The 20,616-nt window shown below is 34.0% G+C and overlaps 1 protein-coding gene across 1 annotated transcript in view; it reads left to right on the forward strand.

Moving 5' to 3' along the window:
* LOC135614504 (1,4-alpha-glucan-branching enzyme 1, chloroplastic/amyloplastic-like) overlaps nt 1-14,961 on the forward strand; it is a 31,696-nt gene extending 16,735 nt beyond the window's left edge. The window contains exons 11-22 of the mRNA XM_065111946.1: nt 1,402-1,521; nt 3,158-3,287; nt 3,369-3,479; nt 4,776-4,904; nt 8,363-8,466; nt 9,325-9,469; nt 11,087-11,234; nt 11,360-11,460; nt 12,481-12,558; nt 13,327-13,479; nt 14,237-14,311; nt 14,390-14,961. Coding sequence (XP_064968018.1) covers nt 1,402-1,521; nt 3,158-3,287; nt 3,369-3,479; nt 4,776-4,904; nt 8,363-8,466; nt 9,325-9,469; nt 11,087-11,234; nt 11,360-11,460; nt 12,481-12,558; nt 13,327-13,479; nt 14,237-14,311; nt 14,390-14,476 — 1,381 coding nt within the window. The 3' untranslated portion in view covers nt 14,477-14,961. The remainder of the gene's footprint in view (nt 1-1,401; nt 1,522-3,157; nt 3,288-3,368; nt 3,480-4,775; nt 4,905-8,362; nt 8,467-9,324; nt 9,470-11,086; nt 11,235-11,359; nt 11,461-12,480; nt 12,559-13,326; nt 13,480-14,236; nt 14,312-14,389) is intronic.
* The last annotated feature ends 5,655 nt before the right edge of the window (nt 14,962-20,616 follow it).

A 20,616-nucleotide genomic window follows, 5' to 3' on the forward strand; every position in this document is an offset into this window, starting at 1 on the left:
AAAAAAAAATCCGTGACGTAACCTATATATATATATATATATATATATATATATATAAAAGTGAAAAACCGGACGGTATTATTCGAAATTGAAGATCTTGTGTTGATCTACCTTAGATCTGCATAGTTATAGGTCAAATTTGCACTGATCTAGTTGGATCCTTTTAGCCTACACTTAAGCAAATTTAGACTGGATTCGTGAGGATATCGGACGGATCCAAAGTGATATCCTTCGGATCTGAACTTCTCTGGCTTGGATGAGATAAATCCAAGGTCTTTAATTTCAAATAATACCGCCCGTACTGGCCGGTATGTACCGGTCCACCAGCAGATTAGTACACGAACTGCCCACTACCGGGCGGTACTGTCGATTCAGCTGTTTCCACCCCGTTATTGTCTTAAATCGGCGGTGATCGAGGGAGAAGAAAGAAGAGGGGTGTGACCGAGAGAGAAGAAAGAAGAGGGAGAAGAGGAAGAAAGAAAAGGGAGAAGAAGAGGAGTACCTGCACCGCTCTCCCTCCTCATCTCTCGGCGACTTCTCATCCGCGCAGGGAGAAGAGAGGCGATGTTGCCTTGGCGGGTTTTTTTTCACTTTTATATATATATATATATATATATATATATATATATATATATATATATATATATATACCCGTACCGTACTGAGCGAATCTCGAAACTCCGGTACGATATGAAATTTTAATCCTTGGATAAATCTATATTAGATTTGTGTAGATTCGAGTTGGAGTGAGATATATCTATGGTAGAAACTAACATAGTAGAAATGCATAGGTTTAGAAGTAATCGATGCATGCAACCATGATCTTAAGATGAGAAAACCTTAAAACAAAGCTTCAATCAACAAAAGATAATATAAAAATTGAAATTTATTTTCAGAATTGCCTTGTTTTAAAGCAAAACACTCCTATTTTCAGGAGTTTGATTCTTGATTTGCTAAGATATGAGGAATGCTGAGAGTTTTAGAATTGAAATCGAGAGATTTTAAGAGATTGAGCTAAAGAGAACAAAGGAAGTTCGGTAGGGAGGGTAGAAGAAAGTGGTTTAATTTAGGTCAGTGACCCAGTCAAATATTGACTTGACCGCTCACATGGAATATGTACTGGCTAGTACACCTTGTACTGGACCTGGACCAGGTGAAATTGCCCTGTATACAAGTCAAGTATCGGAAAAATATGTATCGGTTTGTATGGACTGGTAGGGTTGATATTTCGAACCATTCTTTAAAAGTCCTACACAAATGATGCTTTATTCGTAGTTTGTACCATTATTAGGGGAACCTTTTATAGAAACATTTAATTCTTGTTCATTGTCACTTTGTAACACCTATTTTACTTTCTTCCTTATTTCTAACAACCACAAATTGGCTTTAATACTTGTTCAGGTATCATGTTACCAACTTTTTTGCACCCAGCAGCCGTTTTGGAACCCCAGATGAACTGAAGTCCTTGATTGACAGAGCTCATGAGCTAGGTCTTCTTGTTCTCATGGATATTGTTCACAGGTGACTATTGAAGTATATAGCAATGGTAATTAGTATACTATAAATAAAAATATGGGAATCCATTATTTTTGTGTTTTTAGTGTATTTTCCTTTTCTGGTTAAGATTTACACTTGTGCATAATGTTAGTTCTCAGTTTTCATATGCATATGCTTCCGTATTTATGTATTAGCTTTATTTGAGTTTTTCTTAAGAGTTCTTTAGGCTATTGGATTTCTAAAGTTCATTATGTCCACAAGAATCACATTATTGCTAATTAGTTAAAATTAGATTGTCATGTATCATTATGTTGGCAGAATGATAACACTGACGAAGGTTAAATAAATGTAGTTGCTAGTTGAGAGTCAATCTTAACAAACCTCTGATAGGACTAGTGAAGTAATTGAAATAAAGTAAAGATCTTGAAGCAGCATTTGGATCAAAGTCATCTGAGAAGTCCTTGCCAGAATTTTTCCTAATAGTGGATTCTTTTATGAGTGAGGTTGTTCTACAAAAAGAGTTTAGTAGTTAGTGTTATGGCATGGCCGGCATGCACATGCACATTGAAATATGAATGCATACTGCAATAAGGAAAATCCCAATTTGGTCAGAATTTTGTCAATTACATGAAATTGATGCTTTACAACTGATGATTTGTAAATTAAGCTCCTTTACAAACGATGTGTAATGTGTTATCCCTTGTAAAACGGTTGTCAGTGTTGGTTTTCATACTAGTCCAGTGGTTATATCATTCTAACTCCAATTGCATCTAAAGAGAAAAAAAAGGACAGTTGCGGTTGAAAATAGATCAAGAGAAAGTTATGCCAATATTCCAATTATAAGCTTAGGCAACTTTTAAAGCATATTATTGTATCATGTTATATAACCTTGAGTGCTTAGACTGATGATATCTAATGTCTTGAAGAAGGCTGAAAAAATGTAATTGGTAAATTGCATATATTGCCTTATCAACAATATTATAAAAATGTAATTGGTAAATTGGATTCTGGAAGTTCATCCATGAGTGCAGGAGATTGTCATGTATAAGTGGCTTTCAAGGGCCTTTTGCCTTTTATGAGCTGTTCTTCCTGGTGATTGGAATTTTACTCCTACAAATGAATTTTTTTGTTTATTTAAGTTAGAGTCTCACCAGATGGAGAAAATATACTTACTATGATATTAAACAAGATTCTAAATTTAGTCATTTGAGAAAATTGCTTTTACCTTTTTGTTCCACTGGAGTCATTTTCATATTCCACAGGAAAGCTGTTTAAGTTATCCAATCCTTGCACTTGAAATATGGTGTGCAGAAGAGAGATGTGGACTGCCTTCTGATGGTTGTTATGTAGTTGTTTGGTGCTTCAACCTTTCTGTCTGCTATGTTCTTGGCTAGACATGTTGATGCTTGGTATGCCTATACTATTTTGTCTAAAAGGACTAGAAGTATCTGATACATGATACAAAGTGATTATATGTACACATTCATGTGTTTGCAACCTTTTCTTCACTTGTCTATCTCTGTAAGCATACGTATATTTGTCAACATCTGTCAACATCTGGCATAAGCACAACTTACTTTTTTATATCTTTGTATCTTTGTTTGTAATACAATTTGAGAAATACACCATTTGTTCTAAACTTGTTATTTCTTTTATCCAGTCATGCATCAAACAATGTACTTGATGGACTGAATCAGTTTGATGGTACTGACTCACACTATTTCCATCCTGGCCCACGGGGCCATCACTGGATGTGGGATTCTCGCCTTTTCAACTATGGAAGTTGGGAAGTACGAAAAATTTCAATTCCATACACTTATGTTGCTTCTTTAAAATTAATAATTTTCACCTTCTTGTCTTCCTTTATCTAGGTTTTAAGGTTTCTATTATCAAATGCAAGATGGTGGCTGGAGGAGTACAAGTTTGATGGGTTTAGATTTGATGGTGTGACCTCAATGATGTACATCCATCACGGACTTGCGGTTAGTTGATTCTTTGTCAACTTTGGAAAATACTTATTTCTATACAATATGATTCTGGTTGATTTTCTTTAATATGCAGTGCTGCTACAACCTTTTGGGACCTTGTTGATGTTTAAAGTCATATGATAGAGTTCCTCAATCATGTACAAGTTTGATAGGTTTAGATTTGATGGTTTGACCACAATGATGAATACTGATCATGGACTAATGATTATCATGGTGGGTTTTAGAAAATAAAGGTATATCTACTAATTATATTGATATTATAAAAAGACATGTATGACTATTAAGTCTCAAAAGGTTAAAAATACATAGAGTGTCTAATGAGTTTACTATTTTTAGTATAGGACTACATCAAGAATCTGCATTAAATCCTTATCTTTTCATATTAGTAATGGATAAACTGATTGGTCATGGCCTGGATATACATTATTGGTGTATTTTATTTGTTAATGATATTGTCTTAGTTGAGGAGAATTTAGATAGAATTAATTCTAAACTTGGGTTACATAGACAAACGTTAAAACTAAAAGTCTTAAATTGAGTAGGAATGAGACTAGATATCTGAGATGTAATTTTAATAATAAAGTTATATTAAGTAAAAGCTCTATGTATCTTAGATCAATTATTCAACAAGATAAATATATAGATGAAAGTAGAGTAAAATCTAGATGGTTAAAAATTAAAATAGAGAGGAGCATCAAGACTTCAATGGATATGAGTATTAGATTTAGATGGTTAAGAAATAACATATAAAAAAGTTTGTCGTAAAATATTAATGTGGATGTAGGGAGTTATTAGGAAAGATAGAAAAAAATGTTTTATTCATGAACAAGAATTGTTTAAGATGATATGAATTTGTACCCAAGAGACCTATAGATGTAAAGATGTAAAACAATTAATATTACTCATACGATAAAAAGGTAGAGTGAGACCTAAATATCTTGTTAGAAACTATAATTAAATTTTTGATATTTTTAATTTAATTAAGAATATGATTTTTTACAGGGTTCAATGGCTATAAAGATCCATGTAGGTGATCCCAAATAGGTGGGATATTATGGCTTTATTATTCTTGTTGTTGATGTTTAAAGCTCGCATTATAAATGTGTTCATAATTCAGGGGTTGTGGTTTTACAGCCTTGTAAATGTTGCTGAAGCTTCTTGCCAACTAACCATTTTTATCTACATTACTCTGTTGAGGAGAAGCTCTATCTAGGAATTCTCTGATATTGAATTATTTTAACATTTAATAATCTTCTTTTATGTTGATCTTTTGTTCTTTGCTTAATTCAGGTGGGTTTTACTGGGAATTACAATGAATACTTTGGGTATGCTACTGATGTGGATGCAGTGGTCTACTTGATGCTTGTAAATGAAATGATCCATGGGCTTTATCCAGAGGCTGTTACTATCGGTGAAGATGTAAGTGGAACATCTGTTTATTTGTTTTAGTGTTTCTGCACTGAAAAAATTAATGAAATATAATCAGGAAAACACAGATAAAACCCAAATTTCATTGACTAGCATTTGAATATGAAAATTGATATGGAGGCACTGAATTGGAGCCCACTTTTATCATAATAGAAAAACGGCATCTGCATGAGAAGCCTTTTCGTGTATATGTTTCATTGAAAAATAGATGTCTTGAAATATTCTAATAGTTGCCTACTGTAAGGTCGGAAATTTTGGACACTACATAATAAGAAACTTGCAGTTATTTTCAGTGTTCTAATTTGATTGAACAAGGTTGTGGTATACGCATATAGACATGGTGTTCTAGTGTTGCAGAAGAAAGTGGAAAATGAGATGTTATGTTCTTTACAACTGGGTTTTCTAAACCTCTCTGATGTGAGATCTAAGTGATAATAAATCTTAACATTATCTGCAGTTCTCAAGACCTGCTGCAGTATGTCAGATGAAAGATAAGTGCACAAAGGTTTATAGGTTCTCGTGTGGCTATGTGAGCAGTTTTTTTAATAAACTGCACCGAGTGCATGAAGCTGGTACCACTGTGGTTTTTTTTCCATGATCTAAACTTAGGATGTTTAGGTCTCAATAAAGCATTCTTACTGCCCTATGAAGGTCTAAACTCACAATACATCTGCAGCATTGACTAAATTAAGGTTGACTCAATGGCCAAAATGTTATAGATAATCAAGCATAAGAAATGAAAAAAATAATACTAATACTGTCACATGAGAAGTTTATTGAAGTTGGGGTGTCATTTATATCGATCCTAATCTTATTCGTTTAATAGGCCTACAAAATAATAACATGGGAAGGTGAATTGAAGTAACTTCTGTCAATCAAGTATAATGGCAATGAATGCAGCAAATTTTATTTGCAAAATTTTACTGTAGTATTGAGCTTGTTGAGGCAAAGGACCCCATAATAATTATATATATATATATATATATATATATATGTATATATATATGTATATGTATATATATATGTATATGTATATATATATGTATATGTATATATATATGTATATGTATATATATATATATATATGTATATATATATGTATATTTCTTTCATTATTTGGAAACCCAAGTTGTTTTAGAATGTAATGAATATTGAGAAACTTAACCTTACTCTTACATGGCAATTGTTGGAAGAAGAAAAAAAATTAGTAATTCTGTTTTATCACATATTTTGTGACAGCAAAGTACCACGCATTTTTCTGATGCCATGGAGTTGTTTAAGTGTACACTTAATCAGGCTTGAGTTTCATTAGATATATTAATGTTTTCCTACTTTGAGGCATTCTCATACAATCGTATCAATTTTTCATTGCTTTTCTAGATGATCTGAAATGTTGTGTTTGATGTGCCCTAATCCTAGTGGAAGTTCAGCTGTTAGAAAAACAATATTTTATTATCTGGACTATTTTTGGGTTCCATGGGGTTTTAAAGTCTTAGTTTGGTAGGAGACAAGCGTCTTTTGGTTAATATATGTAGTGGGATAATCATAGGTTAAAATATACGAAGAATGGTGCTGTTTGGAATTAAAATGTGTGTGCGAGTGTGGGTTTTTTTATTTTAGTGATGATCTTTTGCCTTGGCTCTTACTTCTTTATATTCCTTTGTCAATATCTCTTCCACCTTTTAAAATCTTCTTTTTTCTTTTTTTAGAAGCTTATATTATATTCTGCACTGCAGATTATTTCCTTTTTTTTTGTAAGCTTAGAATATGCAGATCATTTGCTGTTTTACCCCTTTCTGTTAACATTCCCTTTTGGACAGTCAGCTTTATTTTGTTTTCACATGATCTGTCCTACACTGCTGCAGTATATTTTCGCAACATCTCTATTAATTATGGGATTGGAGCTCATTGATCCCACAGGAGACAACATTTGCAAATGCACAATTTGATGTCTTATCTAGATCTATAAGAACAACTAAAAGAGTAAAATAGTTTAGGCCTTCAGTGCATTAATTTCAATACCCAATGTGCTAGATTGGAGAAGAATATGGATGCAGGGTGCCCTCAAAAGACAGAATAGTCACAATGTTAGAGTGATATGCCTAGAATCCCAAGATGATGTTGCTGAAAATGGAGAAGCTCTGGATGAATAGGATTCTGAAGAGGAATAGGATGATGATAATGAAGGTGAAGGCTGAAGAATTAATAAATTAAGGGGATCTGGTGACAAATGAAGAATTTGGATGTTCCAAAGTTCATCATTGTGCAAGGGTTATTGTAGAGCAGTGAATGAAGCAATTTACATGAATTTTTAATTACTTTTGCAGGTCCCTCGATCAACAAAATGTAATGGTTACTAGTACAATTATTGGTCAAGATATTTTTAGTTAAAAATTCAAGAAATCTGGTTATGAAAAATATAATTCAAGTAAGCCTGTAATGGACCTTCATCACCAAATCTTCTCGCCGAAGCAATTTGAGTCTTATTTCACTGGAAACACCTTATGATGTCATGGTTCTCTAGGCTTTGAACTGATACAGCTGAGCAGCCCTAAGTCCATGTTTAGTCAAATTTGAGTTTAATGATAAGGTGAGTTTTTCTACATTTCATGGATCTACAGATCTTTGTACTAACTTTTGTACTCTATACTGACATGCCTACAGCACTGTATTTGAATTTCCTCTATAACCGTAATAGAACTCCTACTGATAGAGAAACAAGTTGTTACTGAATTAGTCTTAGGAGTCCTAGGGGCTGTGGTTCTAGTTTAGGTATAAGACGATGGTCTTCCATTCTGTTCATTTAAAGATAACTGCCAGACGTGAGAACTAGGTTGTACATTGTCTTATGATGAAAAAACTCTAGTTGTCTTTGGCTGGTTATCCTTACCTCTTTCTCTACCCTACTCAACTCTCTCTCTCTCTCTCTCTCTCTCTCTCTCTTTAATATCTCATTTTTCTTCCTTTCTTTCTTATGAGCTTTATTTTGCTATTTCTCTATAGCATATTGTATCTGCATCAAAGTATTTGTTGTTTCCCTCATGTCTTGCAGTTACTCCAAGTAGCAAGTGGTTTAATGCTTCTTCTATGCCACAGCAGACATATTCTGCCTCAAATAACAAACTGGTTGCAGTAGTTCTGTATTCCCATCAATTGTACTCTAGTTGCTTTAGCTACATCTGTTGGACCTGTTCAAATCATGGTTGTTCAACCAGTTACTTGAACAACATAAACACTTTTGTTTTCTTCTGTTATATTTTCTTTAATGTTACTTCGAAAGTTGTTTGGAACTTTGGATATCCTAGAACATAATGAAATTTTGATTTAAGACCATCCATAATGTTTTAAGTGATTCAGATATTTTTCTATTCACGACTTGATGACTACATGTATTGCTTTCATTGGCATTGCATAATGTCTGCATTAACTCTAACAATTTACTTAAATAGGTAAGTGGTATGCCGACTTTCTGCATCCCTATTCGAGATGGTGGTATTGGGTTTGACTATCGCCTTCATATGGCTATTCCAGATAAATGGATTGAAATTATGAAGTATGTTACTTTGGAAATCTCTATTTAGTTTTTGAAATTCACGTTCAAATATAATTTCTTTGCCTTTGTTATTTCATGTCTAGTTGCACTATGCTGTTCATTAGGAAGCTGATAGTTGATACTGTCAGGCTACAGTGGTGACTTACTTTATAGTCCAAGAAATAAGTTAATTTGTGATGCAGCCTAAAAGATCAGATGATACATTATACTAAGTCCATATAATTTTTAAATAAAAAATAGGCAAGGTCCACTGACCATGACACGCATATTCTGCAAAACAAATTTATGGAAGGAATAGGACTTTTCTTTGTCTAGTTTATGTCAATCGCATTTTTAACATTTTTGGTCAATTTTCATTGCACCTGAATAGTTTTCTAACACATCTTAAACAAATTTTGAGAATAAGCTCAACTATTTTGAGTTATTGCACCACAAAATGCTCGAGTATTTGTCCAAGCTCTCATGAAAGCAAAAAATCCATGTAACTGAACTTAAATTAGTTGGGGCATTTGTTATTGTTGTTTCTGTCCAAGGATATTACTTTTGTTGTTGACTTAATTTTTACTGTACCTATGTGCACTAGTTACTAGGGCCAGCTTTGAAGCAATCTCTAATTTTTCAGTTTTATACTAATATGCTACATACATGAGAAAGACAAACTTTAACAATTCAATTAATTCTCGTGGTTAGAAGTCCTATATCAATTTTACTGCCCTGTGCTGTGGCTTTTAGTATGCAACTTTGGGTTGTCCTACTCCTATATCACAACAGAACTTATTTTTTTATGATTAAGATATTTTAACAAGTTTAAGTAACGTATTTGAGGGTGGAAAGTGACTTCTGTTGTGATTTGTTTAGGTTAAAGGATGAAGACTGGAAGATGGGCGAAATTGTTAGCACTCTCACCAACAGGAGGTGGCTAGAAAAATGTGTGGCTTATGCTGAGAGCCATGACCAAGCTCTTGTTGGTGACAAGACAATAGCATTTTGGCTAATGGACAAGGTTCTTAAAAAATTTCCTTAACAGCATTGTGGCATGTCTATTATGGGATTTATAACGAAGGCATAACAAGAATATCTTTTGTCTGCAATATGGTGTGCTTCTGGTTTCTAGGTTGTGTGCAGATATAGATGAACTAACTCCAGTTCATTTAGAAATCTACTTACACGAATATCCCAACTGTGCTTAATTACAATTAATTGACTGTATAGCAAGTTGCTTAATTATTTATTGAGATTTCATCATCCTTAAAGCTGCAAACATTGGAAGTGGAACAAGTGTGGTGGTAAGCAGACTGAGCAACTTTTCACATTTTTGATGACAAGATATCACTGATGATGAGCATTGCACATTTTTCTGATAGTAAAGTAGGAGCAGCCTTACCAAAAATTGGCCAACTTCAGCCTTTAGATAGTTTAGAGAAATTATTTGTTTTTTGTATCAACACGAGTGTTATTTAAAATTATGGATATCATCCTTGATATAAAATTATCTTTTCCCCAGTACTTAATCAATGTTGTTCCTTGGTATTGGATGTTACTAAAATCTGGCCAACGTTGTTTTTTTTAATATATTATTAAATATTAATTTTTCACTCTATATGGTGTTACCTTGATATTTGTTACAACTATTTAATAAGAAGCCCAATCATACACATATCATGGTTTCATGTTCATGTTCTTTATGGCATGCAAAATTTCTTAAAAATCAAAGGTAGTCCATGATTATGTATGATTAGACCTATTTTTGATAAAGTTGATTCCATAATTGTAGATTGTTGACTGAGCTGCTCCTGGCTTTCACAGTTATCATGCAGGTGGTAAACAAAGACTGTTCTTAGCAGTTACTGTTTATAAAGGTAGTCCATGATTATGCATGATTAGACCTATTTTTGATAAAGTTGATTCCATTTTGCTTTTATCAAATATGATGAAGTAATACTTTGTCCTGAAATATCAAAGAACAAGATGACAAAGAATCATTGAAGCAGTACATACTTCTTGGTATACATTGGCCTGTGCAAGGATTGGTTCTGGACCATATAGTTGGTACTGGTAAACATTCAAATTTCTATTATATCCCCAGTGATACTGAGCACTATGAGTTGGCATTGCTTCTGTTATTCCAGTATTGTACCAGTCTAACTTGTTACTAGAGACGGTATTGAATAAGATTTAAATCCTTGCAAGAGGATAATTATTAACTAATGTAAAAGATTCATAAAATATTGTTCTGGCCACAAGTATATATATATATATATATATATATATATATATATATATATATATATATATATGTTTATATGTATGTATGTATGTATATGTATATATATGTATATGTATATATATGTATATTATATGCATGTTTGTATATATATATTGTGTGTGTGGGTGTTTATTTATATTCTGTTTTCTATATTGTTAACTTTGAGCTTCTATAGTGTATAATCCTTTCGTTTGTTCTTGTTCTTCCATTTGTCAATGGGTGCATCATTTATTTTTGTTATGTTCTGTTGTTACTTGATGTGCTGTACATGAAAATTGTCTGAAATTATGTGTTTGGCAAAACAAAACTACAGTGGAATTCTGTGCACTGAGTTCCCTGCTATAACTCATGTAGGATATGTATGACTTCATGGCACTGGATAGACCATCAACTCCCAGGATTGATCGTGGAATAGCACTTCACAAAATGATTAGACTAGTCACAATGGGTTTAGGTGGTGAAGGATATCTTAACTTTATGGGAAATGAATTTGGGCACCCAGGTAAAACACGCCACATTGGGTAACTGATGCTTAAAATCGAGCTTATGTGACATTATATGTGTTAGAAACTTTAGGCATAACACTGATTGACATGATTTTTTTCTTCAATTTTACTTTTCTTGCAGAATGGATAGATTTTCCAAGAGGTGTTCAACATCTTCCAAATGGAAAGGTTATACCAGGAAACAATAATAGTTATGATAAATGCCGTCGAATGTTTGATCTAGTAAGTTAGGAAGGTGGTATCATTTATTTTGCATTTCTATTCATGGTATTTCATTTATTTTAAGTGCCTAGAGAATAAGAACAGATAATTTATTGTGACTACTAATACACAAGTGCCTAGAAAATAATTAATAAATGTTAAACTTAATTAAGGCATTAAACCATGCCATGCCATTTTGTCGGCAGTTGGAACCTAGGTATGTTTGTTATACACAAGCTGTTGCTCGCTCATTAATGAATCATGCAGTTCATAACCATTATGTAACTTGAATCATAAATGGAAATACTAGTATGTTTTCACATCTATGCATGAAGCTATTCTTTAAAAGTTGTGTCAAGCTGTTGCTGGCTCATTAACTGAAATATCACTGGACTCATTAATTGAAATGTGAAATCTTAATAGTTTGTTACCCTCGTGTTTATCAGGACAAACAAACTTTGTTCTGATGCCTGTAATTGCTTTTACAAACTTTCTGAAATATATAGCAGTTGGGAGAAACAAGTTACAAGCTGATGAAACCTTAATCAACTTTGAAAGAAAATGCATACTGAACTTTACAAATTAGGTTCAAATTCAAACTGCCGTCTTAGATCTAAAGAAATTTATATGCTTTTAAAGTTTTCCCATAAATATCAATTTGATGGATGTTTGTAAATGTTTAGCCATATGTCAGGTTAAAAATGTGATGGTCTAGATGTCACCAAAATTGTCCAGTTGGCTACTGCTGTCAAATCACATGGGTTTACATTCTTAACTTCAAAGGACAGGTCCTGTTGCTTTAGCATAGGCAGCTAGTAGTTCTGCTTTTTAGATCATCATGTGAATTTAGATTAAACACTAGTTTCTTACCTGCACATTTGTTATTGTTGCCTAGACTTTATAACAGCATGTATTTATCAATTTTATGCAAATTCACTTTTTTTTACCTAAAATACTCATCTAGGTTATATATATGATATTTGTCAAAGTACCACCATCTTAGTATATAATCACTTATTAATGATCCCTTTTTAAATTTAGGGAGATGCAGATTACCTCAGATATCGTGGAATGCAAGAATTCGATCAAGCAATGCAGCATCTCGAGGACAAATATGGTGTATGTATTATTTCTCCTAGCAGCTTTACATTTTCTGTGGAAATTATTAAAAGGTTCAGGGATCAATTTTGTTTAACTATAAGCTGATCTTGCTCCTCTTCAAGATTCTGAGAGTATTCCTATGTTGTTGAAGAAACAATCTGATTTACAAATACATTGTGAAATTAATCTATTTCGAATCTCGCAATGATTGAATGATATATGACCACTAAATTGGGAGAGAATATGAAAGTATATTCTGAGACATCAAAATAAAAGGCCACAAATACTTCTTTGGACCCCTGTTTGGATATTGTTGAAGGACCAATCTGATTTACAAATACATTGCAAAATTAATCTGTTTCACACTTTTCTATTCCAAATCTCATGATGATTGAATAACATATGATCACTAAATCGGGAGAGAATATAAAAGTATAATCTGAGACATCAAAATAAGTGCCCCCCACAAGTACTTCTATAGGTTATGTGACTCGAGTTCCATGTTGTATTTTAGTTGAGCAACAAATTTGGAAATTGGAACTGCATAATTTTGTGGGTTTTAAAGAACAATAATTCTCTTAGATAGTTAATTAAAGATAAATTTCCATATGGATGTTCTAAACATTCTTCAATACTACATTGAAGTTTCCTTGACTCATTGTTTCCAGGTGCTGATTCTCCAATGAGAATTCTTGAGCATTTTGTTTCAAGATTATTTGCCAGCAGACTATTGCATAAGATCTTTTTCTTCATTGTATGGTCATCTTTATATGATGTGTATTGCAGTTCATGACATCAGATCAATACATCTCCCGAATGGATGAGGGGGATAAGATGATTGTTTTTGAACGAGGTGACTTGGTATTTGTTTTCAATTTCCATTGGACAAATAGCTACTTTGACTACCGAGTTGGTTGCTTAAAGCCTGGAAAATACAAGGTGCGTAAACCTTTACAATATGGCTTCCTGGTTGTCCATGGTAACATTTCTGTCCATGTAGATCTGACACCGAATTATGCCCTTTTAGCTTCAAGTTAAACTTGCTTATTAGAAACTACTCGATGTTGTCATAATCAATGAAATGTGACATTCATGACTTCATTGAGGAAACAGCCTCTCTACGTGTAGGAATATGTTAGAGCAAGTTTGCTTATTTAAAAGTTGTGTCAAAATCTATTAAAGCATCTTTGCTTCAGTGCATGGAATATGTTAGAGCAAGTTTGTTTATATAATTGTTCTACCATTTAATGTGGTTCTCATTAAAGATTTCATTCGAAATTAACTTATTTAGAATAGGCTCAAATTCAGGACTCACAAAGGATTAAACTTCTCTATTCTCCATGTTGATAAAAGCTAATCAATCTCCTTATCCATATGCATGGATTTGGCTAGCATGTAGTGTGCCAGTAATATTCCAGCTAGCATGGTGCTGCACTAGAGCTATGTTGGTTGGTACAGGCCTTGTGCATGCAAATGCTACACCTTGGGCCCTGGCAACAAGAAGCCGTGTGCTATGGCATGGTTTGGCACAGTTATTTGTCATCCTTGATGCTAAGCTGTAATCATACGGTTGGTTATACGGTTAGTTGAAACATGTTTTGCTGGATTATTTCTTCTCTTTTATGAACATGCTTGGTGCAAGTAGTGTTTTGTTGGTCGAGTGATTCTATTAGTGACACTAGTAATTCTGTTTCAGGTGGTTTTGGATTCTGATGATAAATTATTTGGCGGATTCAATCGAATTGATCATACAGCAGAGTACTTCAGCACTGTAAGGCTCCGCTTATGTGCTATTTTTATGAATATCTAATATCAGAAATAACCTTCAATATCTTTGGTGATCATGCAGGATGGTTCATATGATAACAGGCCTCGCTCTTTCCTAGTTTATGCGCCTAGTAGAACTGTAGTGGTTTATGCTCTTTCTGTGGACTGACTGAAGATTGCTGGGTTGTGCTTTCGCACAAGAAAAGCCAGATGAAATCATTTGGTTTCTTTTTTCAGTTGATGCAAACTGGCACAGTGAAAAACACAATTGTTGTCATGCTCTTGGTTATCTCTCATGTTGGAGCTTAAATGGCACATCAGTTTTCGATGTTCATGAAGCCAACCTTACTGAGTAGGGCTCAGTGACTTTGGGTTGATTCTGTTAAACTGTATTCCCTTCGCTTTGTGCCTCAAGTTGGGGTGTCCCTTCCCGTCCTCCCTCCCCCCACCCAAACCTTTTTTTTTTTCCTTTCAAGTTAGTGAAAGGATTTGCCTGTGTGGGGCTTGCATTCTCTTTTTCGATCTGCACAGAATAAAGGTAAACACAGCACATGCATGCAGAAAGCAGTTCTCTGTTACCTCTCTCTCTTAATGTTCTCTCTTTGTTATGGAGGGAAAGGTTCATATTAAATGTGTTATCTTTGTTGGGTGGAATTCGTGCTGCGTGTTTCCGATACCAGTTTTTGCCATACTTTACAGGTTTATCGCAGACACCACCGGCTACAATGTCATGATCCTGCAACAGTTACAATTTCCTTTCTATCTATCTATCTATCTTTTTTCTTATTCGAAAATTCTCCTTCTTAAATTTTATTACGAAATTACATCTGATTATGGTGAGATTTTCACAGGTTCAGGTAATTCTTAGCGCCTGTGGACAGAACGTTCTTATTTGAGGAAATTATCTCATGTTTTTAAGAGATGGAAAAGTTAGCAAGTTTGAGGGGTTCTTCCCACACGTGGGAAGTTCTAGTCGGGAGATAATAATAATAATAATAATAATAATAATAATAATAATAATAATAATAGATGTATATTTGTCGGCTAGAAAATCGTAAAAATGTTAGGGAGATAAATGCTATACATTTAAGAATTAAATAAATACGGCTAGCAAGCGATATGATCGTTATTTTGTGCTAATAAAAAAGAGAACAAATTTTAAATGTTTTTTATTTTAAGAATATTCCTTTTTTCACTCTATTTCTATTTATTTTAAAATGTTCTTTATTTTAATTGTGTGGACATATATCTCGATGCTAATTTGATATTGTGATACTTGTGGTTGAGGAGCCAAAGAGGCAAAAATGGCTCCATTAGCATCTCACTCTATTTCTACAAACCCTCATGCTTTGTGCAACTCTTTCCACCTCCATGTCGTCGGTGGTGAACATTAGCATCCCTCGTGTCACACTCGCAGGCGGACAGTGCTTCGTGCTCCTCATCATCGACTCCATCAGCAGGCCATGTGACATGACAGCCATGGCGAGCGTCGTACGCCTCTGCTCGCCCCATCGATTGAGGAGTTGATTACATGTCCACCGCTGGCCATCTCCTCTTCTTCCTCATATCTTATTACGCTAACCCGCCAATAGGCAGCAGGAAGCTTGCCCTAGTGGGAGCAGAGACATAGATTAGGTCGCACTTTGACTTCCTTTTGAATCCTCTTCCATATTAATTGAATACTCTTCGGCCGACGAATCAAGAAAGAAGACACAGATAGATAGATGGATTAGTTCTCCATCAAGCCTTTGTTTCGCCAAACTTTGTCGGTAAACGGAAAACTAAACCCGCACGAATCATGCAAACTAAAGGACAAACACACCTCGCGAAGTCTTCCCATACTCTACCCTTAATTTGTGCCACCTAATGTGGCTTTCCTCCCCTTTTAGGCTCCCTCACCGTTGACTCGCAGAAGACGGGGTTCGTCTCTTCGTCGCTAGACACATCTATTGCGTCTCAGCATTAATTTATGGTCAAAGATTTCATCCACGACCCACAGTGAAATAACAAAAGGAGACGCAATACATGTTCGGTGTTCCGCTCATCCGAGAAACCAGCAACTTGATTTCGAAGACCACGACAAAAAGGATGGCATTAGTCCCCGTCCTCGCCGCACCTTCGTTTGACTTGTGCTTTTCTTGGGTCATTTCAGTAAGGAAGGGGGTAAAGAAGCCATGTTTTCACCTTAACTAGATTAAACACGCTGTGTGTGTGTGTGTGTGTGGTGATGACACAGCTCTGCCAAGCTTCACAGACCGAGCAGCACTTGCGATCCACATATCCTATGTTTGATTTCTTTTCTTTGTACAAGTGCTCTTTATCTGATGTTTTGTCGACTTATATGAGGCTGTCAGTCATGCAGCCGATCACATGCCATCAGTAAACAGTCGGTAGTAACTCGTGCAGTGTTCTACAAAATAATTATAGCATCGGATCTGCATGTTGTAATCCTCCCCACCACGCCTTCGGTCAATCATTGATTAATGCTGATTTGTCTTATGGAGAACTGAGTTGGTAGCAGATTCATGCCTCGTGACAAAAACATGGATCACAAGTGTTGTGTCAGCATTCATGATCTGCATCATGGGCCATGCACATGGTTAATCCTACAGCAGCAGTACTATATATGCTTCTGCATCATTGCCATGCATCTCCTTCGTGTTCCTCTCTACGGATGCTCTCCACCCACATACCTGCTGTGCTCACAGTCCTGTTCCGAAGAAAGAGCAAGGCAACAGACATCTAGATTTTGCTTTACGTGAATGGATCTAACCTGCTTTAGGAGCTAAGAAACGACGTTGGATCGGCATAACATCTCGTGGAACGAATCATTACATCATAATGCAGATTCCTGTATAAGAAGAAACTTTTGTCTTCAAAGCTGGGAATTCTCTGTTGCATCACATGATGATGGGTACAATTATCGAAGTCACGTTCAGTACGTAGTACAGGCAAACATCATTGTCATGTTCGTGTGTGTCTTCTACTCATCTATACATCATCGTTAATCTCTTTTAGATGGCCAACAAATAAATCCCTGGTGGTGATGAATGAGCTCCAAGATTTAGATGGTCATCGACTACTGTAGAGTAATGCCATGTTGTCGACGGAGACGCGAATGGCGACGTTGTTTTGGAAGCTACATGATGGATTCCATGGCCGGTCACGATAATGATGATGGGGTCAAATCTTGAGGCAGAAAGGAAGAGCAAAAGTACAGGAACGGACAAGGTAAAAAAGGAGGAGGTGGGTCTCTTGTGCCGCTACTGGGGAGAGCGAAGCCTGTGAGATCTGACGGACGTGACGCAATGCATGTGACTAGGGGAAGCCATGAACAGCTTCTCCCACCTACCAAGCGCGGTGTCGGCAGTTCCGGAGATGCGCCTCGGTCTGCGCTCGCGGCCGATTCAATTATTTGGTGGTGGGATCGACCGCAGGCTGCCCCATTCAACCTTGCATCGCTCTCTTCCGCCATCCCCTCCTGCCTTCCTGCCGAGGAAGAAGAAGAGGAGCATGTGATTGACTACGAAGAGCCATACACGAGGCACTTCGTCTTTGGAAGAAAGATCCTTTCGACCCTTTCTTCATTTGCCCTGATAACCCCAACTCCATCGAGATCCAATGATGAGGTATGGCAGGATTTGGGTGCAGCAATCTTTCAGCTGGTGATGGGATAGCCAATGAACACTCATCGGTAGCTGCAAATTCTCATTTTGCACGACAATGGCACAAAACATCATCATCTCTTGCCCATGTCGTGTCATGTAATCACTCGACACACCCCCACTATTTCTGATCTCGGCGGTAGCTGCAATTTCTCATTGGCACGACGATGGCACAAAGAAAACACCTTGTCATTGTCATGCAATCACTCGGCAATCCCCGCAATTTCTGATCGTTAAGATAATATTTTTGGAATCGGTAAGTATTTTAAGATTTTTAAATTTAGAATAAAGAATCTTAATACAAAAAAGTAATCCTTGTGATAAAAAAAAATAGAGTTTGATTTTTCTATAAATATCTCATTTATTTATCGCTAGATTTTGACTGAGGAGAGTGAAATATAAAACCTTGGATTTCTCTGTGTGTGTCTATAGAGGATGAAACCAAATTTATGAATCATTTAAATTTATGTGAATCAAATATCTTATAATAAAATATCATGTGTTGATTTTCTGATATGTTTTTTATTGTTGATATCTATGATTCTATTTAGATTTCGAGTTTTTCTCCTTTGGACGTGAGAGGTGTAAACATCATAATTTTGTTCCTAAATTTTAAAAAATAATTCATAAATAGTATACATTAAATTATAATTTATTTCCAAATTTTATCCTAAGGAATAAATTATTCGAATTTAATTTAATAGTAATAACTAATGTGAAATAAATCTCTCCACATCAATTAAAATTTAAACTTGAGAGAACTACATGAGGGGCTAATTACATATTATCTCTTACACTTGGATCCTATTAGTACTGCGATCCTTGTATTTAAAAAAATTATATTGAGATTCTTTTAATTTTAAAAATTAAATAAATAATCTCATCTCCTGATGTCATTAGTTGCATTAAAAGAATATATAATATATAATATTACATGTTGGATCAATGTGAAAATGATAAACAAAAAGATAATTTCAATATCTCTTCTATTTTAGTATTGACTTCCACCTTTTATAATTCTAATCAAATCAAAATCCAAATAAGAACATTGCCATCAATTATTATTTTTATATATATTGGTGATGACACTTCTAGGGAGAAATCCATGCTCTTCTCCCACCAATTGAAGAGGATGACACACCTTTGCATTGTCCATGGCATTAATGCAAGCCAATGCCAAACAAATTTTGTACCTACGGAAAATATTTTTACAAGATATTTTTTAAAAAAATAATTTTATTATAAAATATAGTTCATAGATGAGTGTGCATAACATTGAGCCATTTGCTTAGCACTAATACAAACATAAAATCTCATTTGGGATATTAAAATTATCTTTTTACTAATAAAATCATTGAAAACAAAAATAATATTAAAAATTTACTCATCACTTTCATGTCAATTCAATATGTGGTGTCACGTGTTATGTTTTTCATCAATACAACTAATAATATTAGGACAAATAGGATTATCTATTTGATTTTCAAAATTATAGAGATTCTAATATAAATTCTATTTTAAGTATAGGGACCGCGATACTAATAGAGTCCGAGTACAAAAGGTGATTTATAATTAACCGCTATAAGAGAGAAGAATAGAGAGAAATCATCTTGTTCGGGAGATAGTGGGTTCTTTCCTTTTACTTTTTAGTTTTATAATTACTTAATATTTAAAAAATAATATTAATTTAATATTATATTTTAAGTTAAAAAAGCCTATGCATACCTTTAGATTTTAGTATTATTAATTTTAATTAATTGTTTTGAAATTTTAGATCATGATGTAATAACTAGTAAATATGATAATTTTCATGTTGTACCAATCTCAATAGTTGTAAAAATATATAATTCGTCAAAACTAATCTATCTTGATTTTGGGAAGAAAGAAGCATATTTTAAGAAATAAGGTAATACATTTTGTGAAATTTGGCTATCAAAATCATATAGAAAATTATTCTAATCGAGATAAAATTTAAAAAAAGTATTTATATTATTTCATCAAAATAAATCAAAATTGGTTACGAAATTCTAATGGGATACAAAATGCAATCATCTTCATCTTCTTCTTAATATGCAAAACTATACTTAGGACACACCTAATCATCATTATTAACTTCCTAATTATTTTACCATTGTATACAACTAATGCTATAGTGTATTGTTTTAATTCCTAATTTTACGTATCCTAATAAGAAATAATTTATTTAATTAATTATTTAATAATAAAAAATAATATCAATAATATCTTCTTATTGTCTATATAAAGCCGTACAGACACCCCTTCATTTTCATCTTAAAATTTTGTGCTGAAAATATTATAAGTTCTCTAATTTTACTTTTAGTTTAGGTGTTAAAATTATTAGCCAATTTTTGGTTATTTAATATTTCATAAGAATAATATTAAGTAAATTTATATTTAAAATAAAACAAGTGATAAATGTCTTTCAATTTTAGTATTATTAATTTAATTAATTATTTTGAAACTTAATATCATGACCTAATATTATTTGTAATAAAATTAAATTTAAATTATGATTATTTTGTCTAATCCAACTCAATCTCCTTTTAATAAGAGGATATTATTTCCTAAATAGGTGGTATGCCAATTTCATTTAAGGATTAGCTGACTATGAAATGTGGTGATT

The sequence above is a fragment of the Musa acuminata genome, chromosome BXJ2-6 (assembly GCF_036884655.1).
Source record: "Musa acuminata AAA Group cultivar baxijiao chromosome BXJ2-6, Cavendish_Baxijiao_AAA, whole genome shotgun sequence".
Taxonomy (NCBI): Eukaryota; Viridiplantae; Streptophyta; class Magnoliopsida; order Zingiberales; family Musaceae; genus Musa; species Musa acuminata.